This window comes from Oxyura jamaicensis, chromosome 1, assembly GCF_011077185.1.
Source record: "Oxyura jamaicensis isolate SHBP4307 breed ruddy duck chromosome 1, BPBGC_Ojam_1.0, whole genome shotgun sequence".
NCBI lineage: Eukaryota > Metazoa > Chordata > Aves > Anseriformes > Anatidae > Oxyura > Oxyura jamaicensis.
Genome location: NC_048893.1, coordinates 112,812,125 through 112,829,580, shown reverse-complemented (window position 1 = coordinate 112,829,580; position 17,456 = coordinate 112,812,125). Strand labels below are relative to the sequence as shown.

Below are 17,456 nucleotides of genomic sequence, written 5' to 3'. Positions count from 1 at the left end.
CTCTGCTCGCAGCCATGCCTCTTACCATGCTTTGCCCAGCGTAGCACCCACTGCAATTCCACTTGGCATTTTTTGGACAGAGGCTTTCCCCTCCTCTCCTGACCATGGCAGCGGCTCGCTGCCTGCCTTTCTCTTCTTTTTGATTTACACACACAAAATCTGAACTTTTTTTGGTTCCTTTTACCTGCATGGGCACCTTGAACCAGTATCAACAGGATATGTCCAAGGCCTAAATGAAAACAACCATGAATCTTCTTCAGCTAAACAGATTTTTGAACAGTTCGGAGGACATCCTTTGTCATCTGTTGTTTGGAGTATGCCACAAGCAGTGCCTAACATCTGCACAGTTGTCTATTATAAAATCTAGTATTTTCAATGCAGATTTGCATCAGAAAATAGTTCTGTAGGTAACATATGCCAGGCTTTTCATCCTGTCACCCCTATCCAACAACCTACATGTCTCCAAAGATACCCACTGAAAAGCAGATCTACTGCACCTCTTTCCAAGGCACCAGCACCGAACACCCTCAAACACGGAGCTGTAGGTTGTGACACTGTCTCTCCCGACACGCTCTCCAGAGCAACTAAGCCACACTGCCTCCAAAATCATCCTCTGTCATGGGGAGCGGTCTCCCCATGGATGTGCTTTTCAGGTCAGTCACTTCTGATGAACGCTGATGAAAAACCCTAAAATACAGTCCTTCAAAACCACTGGTTACCCAGCGTCTTCCAGTTCTTCATGCACAAGCATGTAGCTCTGGATGTGAAAATCTGCTCTGCTTACCACATTTTCTCAAGCAAGAGATTTTAATCATGCTCTCAAGTTGCTCAGAGGTCAAGTATCCAGTAACACTTCCAATTTCTTAAACAGATGACTGTAATAGCACGTAATTTGAACATAACAAGTGTAATGTGAAACACCTTAGACTTGGACAATTAAAGAAGGGGGGCCTCCTTCTTCCCTTATAAAATTAAGGGAAGGTGAGTTAATAATGCTCCTGAATGTTTTCAAGGCTTACTTTGGCACTCTCAAGCCATTTGGTTCACAGAAACCACTGAGCACCTTCACGTGCCAGAGGGAATATCCAAAAACTACCAACGAGCAGGTCACCATGGCTATTCAAGGGACAGTCGGGGCTTCTCCGGTTTTAGATGATTTCACAAAGAAGCATCCTTTGCACAAGCTCCTTGCGGTATGACTTAATCAGCCACGAGTAGGAAGCCAGAGACTTTTGTTCCTGGGACATAAACAAACCCTTTCAGTCACCCGGCGGACTGAAACGCCTCCTCTCAGCAGACCGTGACACAGCCCTGGGTCAGACGCCAGCCTCACGGGGGTCCCCACCCTGGGGTGAGGATGTCCCCTGCCACCTGGGGTGACCAAAACGCCCCTGTACTGTGTTCTTTGCTTGAAATTCCCCACAAGGTGGGCAACTCCGGACGCTTGTACAGCCACCAGTCTGTATCAGGCATCAGAGAGAGCCTGAGGAATTTCACGGATCTACGAGCACAAGCCGCCTGCTTCTCCACTGACCCCGTGGAGTATGCGTGCAGCTGTGTTTTTCGCACCCGTGTCCACCTCAAACACACCTATGGCACTTACACGATGCCGATTTCACACCGTTTTGTTCCCCGGCTTGCCGCGAGGAGCTGAGCTGCCTGCTGGTGTTTACCGGGCCCGGCAGCGGACACGCTCCCGTCCCCACACCGCGATGCTCCCGCACACCCCGCACCCTTTGCCTCCCAACAACTTCCCCGCACAATCCCTTCCTCCTCCCGCAGCCTGCCTGCCTTTCACCGAAGCTATTATGTCAGAAAGAGAGGTTACGGTCCCCTGGTAAATCCGTTTCGAGAAACCACCGGCGGCGGGGCAGGGAGCGTGCTGGCACAACCCCCTAATCCCATCAGCAGCTCAAGCCGGGAGGTTACTGCTGGTCAAGCACCGCCACCGGGCACCTCCAGCCGCCCCCCGCCGCCCACCCTTCCCTCACGGAGCCCCACGGACCCCTCTTTTCCCCCCAGGTCCCTGCCGAGCCGCCTCCCGGCCGCGAAGGAAGGGCGGGCAGGGCGCCCTTACCAGAGCGGTGCCCAGGGAGAAAGCCGCCATCAGGCATGCCATGTGCCCCGCTGCTGCTGCTGCTGCTGCTGGCGGCGGCGGCTCCCGCTCCGCCGGCACCGTGCGGAGCCCTCGGTGTCGCCTCCCCGGCCGGATTGGCGGCGGAGGGATGGAGGGAGGGAGGGAAGGACGGAGGCAGGGCGGCTCCGCCGAGCTGGGGGCCGCCCCGCCGCGGTAAGCGCGGCCCCGCCCGCCGCCGCCGTGCTGAGGGGCTGAGGGGAGCGGAGCGGCCGCCATGCGGCGGGGCAGGGGGGTGTCCTAGGTTGTAATAGGAGGTTGTAACCAAGTTTCCTTCTCTCACCGTTTTCTCCTCAAATCTAAGACCTACATGGCAGCAAAGGTGGGGCCAGAGCAACATACGTGCCCATTAAGCGCAGTGGATGCTGTTGAGAGTTGTATTGGCAGTGCTGCGATGAGTATAGATCCACAGCTAGATTTCGAGTCAGATTAATTAGCCTCGCTACCCAGCGGCAGGAAGCTCTGCCCAGGCACTTCACAGTGCCAAGAAGCTGAATGCTGAAACACCTACCAGCCTTCTCCAGAGCCTCTGAATTTGTGTGCCCGCTGCACCTGTTTTCCATATGCTAAGGGGCTCCCTTTCCTCAAGGGAGCATCAGAAGGAATATATGGGTAGATAAATCATAGCAGGGATCTGAGAAATGGATTCAAAACGTGTACAGAACATTTTATACATGAATTCATTACCTGTGGGGAGTCTGCTAAAGGGAGCTTGCCATAATGCTTGGCACGCACGTAGCATTGTACAGATACCAAGGTAAATAATCCTCACAAAGCCCCTGGAAGACAGGTAAGTATTTTATCCTTCCTGGGCTGTGAGGGGATGCCTACCTACCACAGGCCACCCAGCACGGCAGGGCCAAGAGATGGATGATCAAAGAAGAGCACGAGCACAAGGCTAGTGTGTGTCAGATGTCTCCTTGATGCTCTGCCAACCCACAGACATTCTGGGCTCAAGGACTTCCTGACATATAGTTGTCACTCCTGAATGTGCTAATAAACTTCAGTAGATGTCTCTTACGTGAACTACGCCAGGTTTCCCCTTGAACAGCTGTGAACTTTTACATCTACTACATCTTGTTGCCAAGGAGTAGAGCATTGAGACTCACTGCTCTTCACCTTGGATTGATTCAGTCACCAGATATTGCAGAAAATTACTTGTTTCTCATGTATTGGGGAAAAAATCTCTACCTGTTGCGGAGTACCAGACAAAACACAGATAGGCCCATCCAGGACTCTTCACTGGAGACCTGAACTGTGTTTGAGAAGAAATTTTAAATAAAATTAACACTAATTTTGGAAATAAAGCGATATTATGAACTATTGTTCCAGTGAGGGTCCAGGGTTTTACTTAACTTGATTTGGAACACATACCCATAACATCTAAAATTTATTTAAACTTTATTTCCTCTATTTTCCCCTAGAAACATAGGCTGAATTATCTCCCACAAGACCTAAAAAGGACTGTGAAATGCTACATTTAAGGCATTTATGGGGTTAAACGAACTGCTTAAAGACGTCAGATGCTTTAACTGCCAAGTAGAAGGAGACGCAGAGAAAGTGCATGAGATATATCCTCATCTTAGTGCACATGTGATACAGACCCAGCACAATGCATGTTCTCCTCTCTTTCTCATCTGTTTCAACTCTTAGAGGCTTGGGAAGAAGCAAGATAAAAAGAAAGAAGGCTGTAACGCAACGTAAATATACAGTGCTGAAATCTGCTGCACAAACAAAAGTTTTAGCTCAGGCTGTAAGCAGCTTATGGTACTAAGGGCTGAAGTGTGCCTTTCACAAAAGGGACCTGCAGGGAAAGGCACGTGTAGCTTGCCAGCTCTGGGACTGCCTGTGCTGCCCGCCTGGGCCACCCCAGCATGGCCAGACAGGTCGCATTATTTCATATGAGGTGGCACGGAGACACAAACCCTCCTCAGGTGAGGCATGGGAAAACAACTTAGGGCTCAGACCTGCAGCCTTTACTCAAGCACCACTCCTGTTACTGTCCACAGGACTTTAGCCTGAGCACGAGTACACAATCCCATCCCAAGATTTATTTTTTCACAGTGGCTGCTGTATCAGTATCTAACAAAGCTTCTTGTAAAACACTGAGACGTAAAAACAGGTTTCACAGAAACTAAATTCTACCTACCAACTAAATTTGGTATCTATTTTGATATCACACAGGGAAAAAAAATGATTACATAAGATGAAGCCTGCTAAAAATAGCAATCTCCTGCATTCCTACATTCCCTCATTAACTCTTCCATTAACTTCACAGGTGATCCCCGGTCCCTGCAGACAAAAAATATCAAGCACACAACTCTGAGAAGAAAAAAGACAGACACACACACACACAGAGAGAGAGAGAGAAACACATTTAAAAAATCCAGGACAAAAAAAAAAAAAAAAAAAAAAAAGCAGCTACAAATGAAGGTGAGGACAGGCAGGCAGGGACAAAACTCTCACTCCTAAAATAGACGAGGAAACAGTAGTAGCTTCCAGGCTTTACAGCAGGGTAAGCATTACAGGCAGTGGATTCGTGCAACCCACAGGAAAGAAAAAGGACAGCACAAGAAGAAGTGAGCTGGGAAGGGCAGGCCAAAGAGGAAGCATACGAGCAGCAGGAGAGGGCAGAGTTACAGCACACTCAAAGGAATATTTTCAGTGTTTTATTGATAGCTCTGGTGTCTCTGTGCAAGATCTAGTTCGCATGGAGAAGCAGTACAGCCTGGGGGAACACAGCGGCCAGCATGGATGTAGCTGCTAAGATACAACATGTAGGAAAAGTTCAACCGAGAAATGTGGAATAGGCAGATGAGAAAAAGAAAGCGCAAAAGGCAAAATATTTTACATGGAGTTTTATTTTTTTAAAAAAATCCTTGGCTTTAACAATTTGCAACCTGTTGATTTTAACTGGTTTGGCCAGAGTGTAAGGAACTCCGAGGAAAAGATTTAGGGAGTTTTGGGGAACTTTTTCAGTTTTTTGTTTATTTGTTTTAATATCTATTGGAGAAAAACATTTGTGATTTTCCTTTCAGAACTGTTTCTAAATCTACCTAAAAAGTCAAAGGATCTGAGAGCACAAAGAAACATATCCCAATGTAAAATGCTCACACAACTATTGACCTCAATTAAAACCCAATAACAGCAGTTTATCCCAGACAGAGTGGCACTTTGCCACTTCAAAATATGCATTGTTTTGGATGATTTCTGAATTATGTTTTCTCTCTTCCTGCGCCCTGCCCCAAATATTTTGGTAGGTCTAGTGAAATACAAGTGAAAAGAGTATCAGTAGTTTTGAACAGCCTGAAGATGAAGTTGAGAAAAAGCTTATGGTCCAATCCTGAGAAAGGCTGGGAGCCTGGATTTCTGAAAGCTAGGAGCTGGGAGTCTTCGCTATGCTGTCAGTGAAGCTGGCAAAAAAAACATGGTCTAAAACAAATAAATAAAACAAACAAATAAAAACAAGAAGCAGCAGTCATACAGGAAGAGAGTTATATGAACTAAGGAGATAGTTTTCTATTTAAGTTCCCATGTGATAAGACTTGGAAGACATCAACACATACTACTTTCAGATGATACATCAAACAAACCGCCAGTGACACTGATTTTTCCTATAACACTAAGTAATTATTAGGATCTCTGCAGCGAGTATCCAGCTAAAAAGTTCCAGTATTTTTTTGGAAGTGGGCTGGAAATCTGAAGAAGGATCTTACAAAAACACAGTAAAGCCCCGACCTAGGCCAGATTTCCCTTTCCCTTTCTGAAGTTTACTTTCCCTATTTAGTGGAACATCATCATAAACCCTCTCATCTTTTTCTCATGTCTTTTTGTACATGACATTAATACTTCCCTATCTATGCTGGAAATACGTAATGCTATTTGAGAAGAATGCAGTCAGTCAGTTTAAACCGATCTGCCTTCAGATCTGTTTAATATTGAAGAACATAATCAGTCATTCCTTTCATGTTAGGTATACTCTGTATAATGGGTGGGATTTATCTCTAATTTTAGCTGCCTAGAAAATTGGTATCTAAGCTAGTCATGCAGACTCTCTTTCAGTCAGTGGAGAGAAATGGGCATCCCCAAAGGAAAATTCAGTCTTTCCTTCTTAAATATTTACCTTGATTTGGGATTAATTGGCTTCTAGATCCATCTCAACTTCCCAATCAACTGGGAAGGGCTCCAGATGCCTAACCTGGTATAGCCATGGCCAGTGCTATAGAGATGGATGCCACCCAAGCTGTTTTCTTAGTCTACTTCTGTCTTCTACTAACATTTTCAGAAATAACAAAAGAAGCTTCACATGTTTATTGTACATGAGGTTTTATTCCTGTTCTTCTGAGTACTCCAACATCCTTCTTCTGAAATTCAAGGGCAACAAATTCAAGAGCAAAACACCAACTTATTTCTTAACATTTTCAGTTGAAATTCATTTCTGTCTCTATTTCTACTGTCTATTGTACTGATGGAATCAGTAGGGCATACAGCACTTGCTTTTGTTTGTCTGAGCTTTTTCATTCAAGCAAACTGAGGTGAACACTGGAAAAAAGTAACACTAAGAGCAACAGATTAGCTCAGCCCTGCAGAAGACCGTGATCCATTACTCTGTATCTAAGTAGCCCTCAGTTACCACAGCCAGTTTATCCCGAGACATGCTAGGAGGGAGCAAGAAAGCACATAATCATTCTTCCTGCTCAAACAAATAGTTATCTTGTCAGAAATGGAGCATAATTTATATGAACACTTTCAGTTGATGTCAACATAGTACACTCCCGTAGTTTTCATGAGAGGAGAAATAGCAAAATGTCTCCCACACATCGTGCTGGAAGCAGATGAGGGCTGAATACCGATACGGAAAAAGTCCCCAGTTCAGAGGCTATATCAGACATATCTTTGCAACCCTCCAGTTCTGCCCCACGTGGCAGTTCTCGTCAGAAAGGAAATGGGATAAGAGGGGGAATCGCCTAAGCAATCAGTGTGCTCTAGGGATGGGCATAAGCTACAAATCCATACCAGGAGCAGCCGTAACCCTTTCACAATCCCTCTGCTTTTGCCATGATTTCATGTCTTGGACCATATTCTCTAAAAAGGCCTTCAGGACTGCACGCATCTCCTTGTAAACTGGACCCAAGACACATTTCATACCCCCATGTGCAGCCAGGAGGCCAAGCTGCCTGCTTCGTCATGTCTTGCACGCTACCTCAGCAAACCTTCATGATGCTTAACACCTTCTTCTCCAAGCCCCATGTCACCTCCATCATAACCAGACATGTGGGTATAGTGGCTGGAAGTCACAGCTAAGAGCAGCTGGATTTGAAGCATCACATCTCCCTAGACTGCACCTTTAGGGGCAGGCAGCACAGACTCAGGGTTTGAGCACTAGGGAGCAAGTGACAGTACTCACTCAGTAATGACCAAGGGGAGAAACTTCAGCAACGCTGTCGTGAGCAGATTGAGTAAAAATATTCTCACAGCCTGATGAAAAAGCTGCAGACTCAATTCACAAGGTACCTTGACAATTAGACATGGCACAAGTCTTCTGAAACTCTTTTCTCCAGCTTAAGCTCCCTGTACAATGCCTAAAGAGAGCGTCAGGCACCTGGGAAAGGAATTGACAATTAGACATGGCACAAGTCTTCTGAAACTCTTTTCTCCAGTTTAAGCTCCCTGTACAATGCCTAAAGAGAGTGTCAGGCACCTGGGAAAGGAATGCACAGAAGTCAACAGCAAACATTAAGCAAAAGGAAATGCCAAGGAAAGACTCATGCCTGGAGGACTTGGATTAGTCTCTGAAAGCTGTTTCCAAAGGGGATTCTCAGCCATGGTACTGCCTCATGTTTTTCTGACAGAAAGCTCCAACCAGCACCTATCCCACTACACCCAATTATCCTGCTGCTGCATGTTCTTGGTGCTGAAAAGCAAATTTCGCATTCAGCCTCTGCTCAGTTTCAAGAAAGGTCGTGGACAGGCCTATGGGACTGGATGAGGTCTGAGTCACTCAGAATAAGTATTCTCTGGGGAAAGCAGCAGGTGTCAGTCCCACTGCTGTTGTTCTGCTTTGAAAATGTCGCTAAACACTAACTGAATGCCATCCTCTCCTTGGCTTTCAGTGTGAAGAGGAACAACTTCAAGAAGTGAGGGGTTTCACCCCCAAATATACAGTTTTTCTACAAAGGACAGGAGACTCAGATTCAAACTTAGGTGGAGCAGATATGGTGCCTGCTAGAAAAACACTCTAGCCGTGGACATCCTAAGGAGACATGGCCCTTTTCCCAGCCCTGTCAACCTCACCCGGTTTTGTACATGCTTGGCAGCAGAAGCACAGGAGATCTGGGATTGCAGACTCTTCCTGAGACATTTGAGACTCAGCAGACAAATGTTAATTATTCTGCAAGGCCATGGCATTTGACACATCTCAAAGATCATTTCATAAGTGACATAAAGCTCCCTCCCTTATCAATGAAAATGTATACATTTATTTCCTGCAGTACCAAAGCCCCTGGGAGATAATAAGCATGATTCCCAGGCAACAAAACCAGGCTGTTGGAGTCTCAGCCTCATGGAGAAGTTGCATGTTCTGCTTTAGCTTAGGGGAAAGAAAGAAAGAAAGAAAGAAAGAAAGAAAGAAAGAAAGAAAGAAAAAAAAAGGCAACTCAAAACCAATGACGTATTGAGAAAGTTGTCCCACTCACTCCCAGTAGCCCACGTGAGGCTGACAGGGGAACAAAGAGCCGGAGCACTTATATCATCCACCTACCAGGATGGTAGAAGAAAGGAGCATAGCAGGAGCTGGGAAGCTTAGTACAAGTTTATTTGCTTGCTACCTGCACTTGGCAATGCTTTTGTCCAAGATTACATCTCAGAACAAGAAAGGCACGTGAAGCCCTCACTCTGCAAGAGGTGCCTGATCTCTGGGAAGCCTCCCAGGGAAGGAGAGCTGTCATTACCTGTAGGGCAGCCAAACTGTGGGCCAGGAACTGCACTCAGGTTTGTCATGGTTAGCAGAGTGAGCTTGTGTTGGTTTGGAGAAATGAGCTCTTTGGAGTCCCTGGCACAGCTGATTGAGGCTTGAGGATGGTGCACTCTGAGAGCCACAGATAATTTGTCACTGTCACAGACCTCATGGCCATAACGTTCGGTAGTGGTCATCCCATAGGCTTGACATGAAAGCCTTTCACGATGAACCTTTACTAATTCACTGATAGACTGATAAACGTCAAACTAAGTGGCCATATCTGCTAGTCTGACCCCTTGTACATCACCAGTCCTTCAGTCGTGCTCAGTGACCCTGTATGGGAGACAGCAATGTTCAGCTGCCTTCTGGACAAGCGCTCTGGTTTGATTTGAAGGTATGAAATCAAGGAAGGAGGAGGTTACCTTTTATAGTTTATTCCACCATTTTGTCATTTGCTGTAAAATAATTTGTACAGTATTTGTGTGTCTACCACGGTTTCAAGCTGTTTGCTTACATGTGTAATTAATCAGGTTAAAAAAAAACCTTACAGTTTCTTATTTTCCCCTCCCTGATCCCAAAAAGACATATAAGAGGCCTTTTCAGCCTCTCTTTAAAGCAGTTGATGCCAAAACTTGCAGCATTCCAGTGACAATCTCACTAATGCGATATCCAGAGGTAGCATTACCTTATGGCCCTGTTCATGCACTGCTAATCCAAGCATCCCATTAACCTTTTTTGGCCACAGCATAACTGTGGGAGATTATGCTGATTTGCTTATCCTTTGATTACCAAATCCTTTTCTGAGTCCATTCCTGTTGGGATGCAGCATCCTATCCTGTAGGCATGACCTTCTCTCCTTATTCCTAAAAGTGCATCTGTGCAGTCAACTACTGAAATACGTTTCACTTAAATGGGCCAAGCTTATCAAGAAGTCAAGATCGTTGCATGCAACAGTCCTAGCCTCTTTGTTTACCATTCTGCATAAGTCACACACCTTAATCAGTAAAGGAGTTATATTTACTTCCGAATCACTGATGCAAATATTTAATCACTTCAAGCCTAACACCAGAAGAATCTTAATCAAAACATAACCATTAGACGTTTCTCCAATGATGACTGCCTTAAAGTATGTTAGTTTACCATTTGGTAAACTATTTAGCTTATTTTATAGTACTGGACAGGTTTTCATAAGATACCAAGTCAAACCTCACAATAATGTAGCTGCATCATGTGTGAGCGTGCATATATTTTCATAAGTCAGTGTGGTGCCTGCCCATGAAAAAGGGAGCCACGTTCTGTCTAGGGCAGACTCAGAAAAGGGCAGTATTCTCAATGAGTAGTGTTATGTATTATGTTTGATGGTACAGATCATTATTAAAGCCATTAAATCACTTTTTTTTTTTTTTTTTTTTTTTTTTTTTGCCTCAAGCTGCTGTCACACTCCCAAACCCAGTCTAGCCATTGCTCTGGCCTTTTTTAAATTCCGGTGCAACATTTTTTAGGAATAATGACATTTCTTCAGGATTCCAAGTTTTATACAACTTCATAAAAGTTCTCTAATGAGATATATTATACGTTTGTGTAAAAAAAATGTAAACTGTCCAGGTCAGTGATTTAAAAGTTTAGTGCCAGCAAGTGCTGTGTAGCATCTCCCTCCACCCTAAGGGCCTGGAAAATACATCTTTGAATTTATTGACTTACTCATTCCATGCAGCTCCTTTCTGAACACTAAACAGAAATATTTGTTAATTTACTCTGCTGTTTTCTGCAGTGTTATCAGGCACGTCAGGTTCATAGCAGGCCTGTCCCACATGCAGAGCGCTACTGGGACTCGTCTCTTGCACAGAGGCAGACTGGCACCAGTGGTCCCTCAGCAGCCACTGGCTCCCAGTCCAGTGACACAGAAAGTCCCTAGCTGGTTCCCTGTGTTAGGCACACTGCTTTTAAACATTGCCAAATTGGTACTTGTAGATCTCTGGCAATGGTTCACTACTGATGCTTCTCCCATGTCAAAAACTACTTTTATTTCCATCAAGCTGCACTTTACATGAACAGTAAACATCCCTCTTTTTTATTTTATTTTATTTATTTATTTATTCTTTTCTTAATTTTCTGAATTAAATTATTCAGATCTGCTTTCCACATCATCTGTGCATGCACTGTGGACATCTGGAGCTTCCAGATGTAGAGTGGCCGTGGTGAGACGCTCCTGGCAACCACGCACATGTATGCCCCCAGTATAGCTGTTGCTCAGTGGCTGAAGGATGTGTCATTAAGGGCAGGACCACACACCCAAACACCCCACACCGACATTGCAATTCCTTGAACTCAGCTCAGATCACTATTCTGAGAAGGAGAAGATGTGCAAGAGGGATGTGACAAGGTAACCCCACATCGGATGGAAATGCCTGATGAAAATGGAGCATCATTTCATTGAAGATGTCCCTCCGGCTTTGTAGCAGCCTACCAGCTTTTTGTTGGGAAAGGATGGTGAAGAGAAGAGAGGGAAAGAAGGAGCCCACAGACAAGTCATGGATGGAAGCTTTCACTTCCCAGCTCCCGCCAGCCTGGCTGGTGCGGTGGATTGAAGGCCACCACCTGCAGCCTCCCCAGCCAGAGCCTGAGCAGGCTGACAGGAAAACAAGCAGGTTCCTGCAGAGCTGTTTGACTCTGGCAGCTTTCCAGTACAATGCTTTTGGACTGAAAAAATGACAAGCAATTTTGTACTTTGAGTCTGTGTCAAAGGTAATTCCAAAATTGAATAGCCATTTCACTCTCTTTTAAGCCCCTCAACTCCCCCACCTCTCTTAAGAGCCAAGAAATCAACTAAAATAAAAAGAAATCACTAAATATTGTGCTTGTAACCTTAATGAAAGAATGACTAATTAAAGTCATCATGAAATAATTACATAGTGCATTGTACGACAGAAAGAATGAAAAGGGAGACTGTTCCCAGCTGCCCATGGAGACATCATTTAATAAAAGGGAATGAGACAATTGCAATACAGGCTGTAGGACAAAGCAGGAAACCCTATTTCCTCATATTTAAGATACCAATCACTTCTGACATGGCACAAGCGAAATAAAATCGGATTACCCTTTACAGTGACCCAAGAGCTTCCTTTGCTAGATTTTTTTCAGCAGTGACAGGCTGGCCCTTGTTTCCAGAGCTGTGAATACACTTTCCATACACTTGCACCACTGTGTAGCAAAAGGCATTAAGGACATCCCAGCAAATACTGAGTTATCACAGTGAAGCAGGTACCAGTTATTAGCATGAGACTGAACAACTCAAGGCGAATGGAGAATTCAAGCATGGCATAAGCTGGAAACTCTCTCTCCTCTAAATAGGACTTTCAGCACTTTCTGCTAGAATAAAGGGAATTGTTCACAGAGCAGTGCAACCACACTTGTTATTAATAGCAGGTCAACCTCAAGGCTCCACAACCATAAGAAGTATGAACGAAGGGGTGGAGGGGTTTATCCAGTTTCCATTATGCTATCAGATGAGACATCCACTGCTGCCAGCTTGCTTGTCTGAGGCAGGTGGGTTGCTAGCAGCGAGAATCAGAGCAGGCGTCTCCTGTCAGGCTTGCACAGACAGCAGTAGCATGTCCCTGCTTTCTTGCCACTCCAAGAGCCCAGTGCAGTAGGCACAATGAGTCTGCAAGGCTGGGTGGTGATTTGTCATGAAGAGGAGTGAAGCAGTCACAATTCTCCTTAACCAGTTTCCTTAACTCTGTCAGTACGCACTGACAAGTCCTAGATTTACGACTAAAGGAGTTTTCAGCTTGTCCTTGCTGTAATCTTTTTTTTTTTTTTTTTCCTTCCCCAGTCCTCCTGCATGATCTGCATATGCACATACTTTCTTTAGGCCCTGGATTGCCCGGTCTTTGCTGATACACATGGCCTGGCTGCAGCTCTACATGCAGGCCTCATAGGCTGGGGGGCACAGTGAGGGAGACGAGGGCATGTGCAGTAATGCCCTGGTGCCTCTGCACGTCTTCTCCAGCACAGGTGCGTTGGGGTCAGGATGCATCCTGACAGGCATGGTGAGAGGGGCATGGGACAGAATGATGTGAAGGATGTACGTCCTATCCCATCAGTCTTTCGTCAAACCCAAGCCTTCTCCATCCTGGTTGCACTTGAAGTGGAGAAGGAAGGAAAGCAGACCTGTGGGTCATTACTGGCAAAATCCTGGAGCAGAGTAAAAAACAAAACAAAACAAAACAAAACACACAAACAAACAAAACTTGTGCCGGTGATGCTCCTTAGAGCTGCAGGCTCCCAGTCAGATGCTGCTGTGGCTGAACTCCCCAGGCTTTCAAAAATTGCCATTCTTTCTCCATCACCCAGCATAGGCCCTGCCCAGGCCTATACTACCACAGACCTGATAACCCACCCCACCACGTGCTGGCATCACAGGCAAGGCTGGTACCTTCTGCCACGGCATGCAAGCTGGGGAGGGGGTTTCCTCTGAGAGCTACAGCTGTCTCCTAATGTAGCGGTCCATGAGTTAGTGTTGGTCTAGTTTCTCTTCAGAGTCAATAGCGAGAAAGAGCCGCTTCTGGGTGGTTTCAGCTCATCTAAAAGAGATGCCTAAAACAAGGGCGGATGAGACATGTCCCAGAGATGCTCACTTTTCTCTGCTGACCACCACAAATGCCCTCATACCTGTCACAACATCACACAGCAAATCCTGCCACCCACTGGGGACATCAGACCCGCTGCCCCTGAGCCTGGCAGCTCTTGTGGGAGCTGTGCCCCACGGGTTTAGGCACTGGTCGGCAGGAGGGAAGGAAAAGGACCTTTTCTTTAAACACTGATTAGGATTTAGAAACCAAAGCACAATATTCAGGCTCTTCTATGTGAAAGCTGAAGAGCAAGAGAGCTTACTGATAGCTGGCACTCTGCAGCCATCCATTTCCCTAGACAAGAGGAACGATTAGGCAGATGAAATGACCTCAGTATAATAGTTAAGGAAAATGACACTTGGAATATCAGACTTTTTAATTAGCTGAGAGCTAATATTTAATTACATTTTTGATTTATAGGATTTTTTTTTTACCCAGATAATTTGGCCACACTCATAAAATTATATCTTTTTAATAGTTATTTACTTAAGTTGCTGACTCAGTGAATCTAATGCAAAAATCCCCACAAGAAACAGCTGTAAAGATCCATTCAGTTCTGTGAGGCTTCTGAATGTGAGAGCAGAAAACAAATTAACATTTTGAATGTACTCGACGTACAATTAACATTTTAATCAGGAGAACAGGATGTTTAATGGTGAAATGAGACTGAAGTTTAGGAGCTGCTATCAAACCACAGAGACGATGCCACAACAGCGGTGGCAAAGTTCAACAAACGCATCAGTCCCTGCCTCAGGCTGCAAGTGAGTCCTTCACGTGCTGCTGATATGGCACCTTGCACCAACCCAGAAGTAAGCAGAATAGTGAGTGGAGGAAACAAACTAAAGCCTTTTTCTTTGAACGTTTTCATGGGTTTCAGGGCCAGGCTTTAAACTGGTATTTAGGCACTCAAGGAGACAGGTAGGATCACACTGAGATTCCCACAGACAACTTGCTTTTTGGACTGCAGTCCCACAGTTTAGTTAGTGTAATCTGGTGACTGCTGGTGTAAATAGGGAGACACATGGCTCTTCACACCTGTGATGGCCCGGCCACAGTCTTAATAACAGAATGATGAAATGTATTCATGTTCCAGGTCCCTCTGGCTCTGAGGGTGATGTCTGAGATACAGGCAATGGGGTCACAGGTAGGGACAGCAGCTCACCCGGTTGTGCCAGCCACCCTCCCAAATACAGATTGCACAGATGGCTCTGCTGGGAATATGCTATCCTTTAGACAACAGACCTACTCAAATTGCAGGTGGCATCTCCTCCTGTGCAGAGGGCTACCAGGGAAGTGCCACCCACCACCCACTCCCACTCTGGGCATCAGCTCTGTGTCCTTCCTCTGGTGTTCCTCCGGTGTTTGTCGGGCTCAGCACAGGCAGCCCAGCCTCTCTGAACTGTCTGCTCTACACATCTGCACATCGGCACCGGGGAGTGGAGGAGAGGCTGCATGCAACAGTTCTGTAATTCTTTGAAGATTTCACGGGTGCAGGGAGCACCATCTGGTGGGCACTGCTGCACAGTGCAGCATTTCCTCGATACCTGCATGAATAGTTTTCTGTCCATGTCTAATCAAGGTATTTGATTTTGTATGATTTTTGGAAGCACAGATACAGTGTTATGCTCATTCAGTTTCCAAAACTTTGCGCCAGGGGAGTTTTAGGTCAGATGTTAGGAAGAGCTTCTTTACTGAAAGGGTTGTGAGGCATTGGAACAGGCTGCCCAGGGAGGTGGTGGAGTCACCATCCCTGGAAGTCTTCAAAAGACGTTTAGATGTAGAGCTTAGGGATATGGTTTAGTGGGGACTGTTAGTGTTAGGTTAGAGGTTGGACTCGATGATCTTGAGGTCTCTTCCAACCTAGAAATTCTGTGATTCTGTGATTCTGTGAAAACAAACAAACAAAAAAAATCTTTCTTTATGAAGTTGGAAGCACATATAGGAGAAGGAATAATTGCCACTCAAGTAACTTTGAAGTTGCCCTCCCCCCGCCCGCCCCAGATTCCCTTTTTTCATTAACCCTGGATTTTTTACATTGTTTGCTTGACTGTGCACATCTGCTGTGGGATCACACAGCTACACTGACTCACTGCAACAACTGGAACCAAACTGGAAGAGCACAGAACTGCAGAAAAAAAAATAAGCTGGACTTGGCTAAAGTAACCTCAGTGGCTACACAGGCAATAAATTGATCCTGTGGACAGACCAAGACCTCCTAAAGGGATCATGATTCTTTTAGAGTCCCACCTAACCTGCATTCACATTGCTGCCAGCCAGGGATCATTGTGAGCTTAGAAAAGGGTATTTTCCACACAAGTAAAGAAAGTTCTTATTCCTCTGTATTTCAAATATCTCTTATCACTACATATTCTAGCATAATTTCACATATATCTGACCATGCAAAGTTCAGGTCTCTCCCAGTTGGCAAGAACTACTGAAGAGAGGTGTGACCGATGCCACACGGCACAAGGCAGCGTCAGCTGCTCAGGGCAAACTTTTATCTGGGGCTGTGAGACAGCCAAGTGGATGTGAGATTGTCCCAGTCTTCTACTGCAGGCTTTCTAAACACAGCACTATTATTTCTTAAATGTTTGAAAGCAGAGTCCTTAAAGAACCAATTAATGTGGGAAATAGGGATGTTTAGACAGCAAAAAAGGTTTAAACCCAACCACTGTTTAGCATCAGTGCTGTTTGACTCTGTTTATGAAGTAGAAACTGGGTTTCTAGCCACTGTCCTAAAACCTCGGCTTTGATCACATCATACTTCATGGGCATGGCAGATCAAGTGACTAGCACTTAGAAGGTAGCTAAAAATTTGAATGGCAGAGGCTAATACCACCTGCCATAGGATAAGACCCACCAAAGAGAGAGATTGCCTTCTACCCGCAAGCTGTTGCAGATGGAGTACCGGGTTAGATTGGCCTTGTCTTCTAAGCCAACATAGCAAACCTTACACAGAAAGCTGAAATAACAGATACTTACACTACTGACACCCATGGGAAAAATACCATGTCATGAGCCTCTTTAGAGTCCAGAAGGCAAACACTGCTGAAAAGTGGAGCATCCAAATCTTGCATTTGTTGCAAAAGAGTGTAGCATCTTGACGGTTGTGGTGAACCTTCTCTAATTCTCTCATTTGAATGCCACTCCAAAAATTTTAGAGGGCACATCTTACAGGGGTTCACATGAGTAAAATATGTATTATCACTGTCTGGCTACATTCCTTCTATATCTACAGAAAAAGCTGTGATACATTAAGTGATGGTTGGTGTGTGCTGGGTCAGTGTTCTACTTTCATATTTCTACTAACATATTTCATGCTGTCCTCCAACATTTGCTTTCCAACATTAAGTTTTCACTTACTGCTTAGTTTATTTTCTTTCACATTTATAACCTTAAGTATTTTGCTTCTAATTTTTCCTTCTTTGTGGAGAATCCCTTTGGGCTGGAAATCCTGTCAGTACCACAGATGAGTTGTCCCAGAACCTTTCTCCCACTGCACCACAATCTGCAGAACTCATTTTTTTGAAAATATTTTCTCTCCTTTGAGACAGACTGTACAACTGCGGTGAGACACTCTGGCTACCTGAATCATAGCGGGGGACAAACTTCATAACAAAATCACAGTATGACTTGAGTTGGAAGGGACCTTAAAGCCCACCCAGTTCCACCCCCCTGCCATGGGCATGGATACCTCCCACCAGACCAGGCTGCCCAAAGCCCCATCCAG

The 17,456-nt window shown here is 45.3% G+C and overlaps 1 protein-coding gene across 1 annotated transcript in view; it reads right to left on the bottom strand.

The window, feature by feature from the left end:
- The window catches only part of ABCG1 (ATP binding cassette subfamily G member 1), a 52,393-nt gene extending 50,148 nt beyond the window's left edge, over positions 1-2,245 (bottom strand). The window contains exon 1 of the mRNA XM_035315871.1: positions 2,078-2,245. Within this exon, the coding sequence (XP_035171762.1) occupies positions 2,078-2,119 (42 nt within the window). The 5' untranslated portion in view covers positions 2,120-2,245. The remainder of the gene's footprint in view (positions 1-2,077) is intronic.
- Between the last annotated feature and the right edge of the window lie 15,211 nt (positions 2,246-17,456).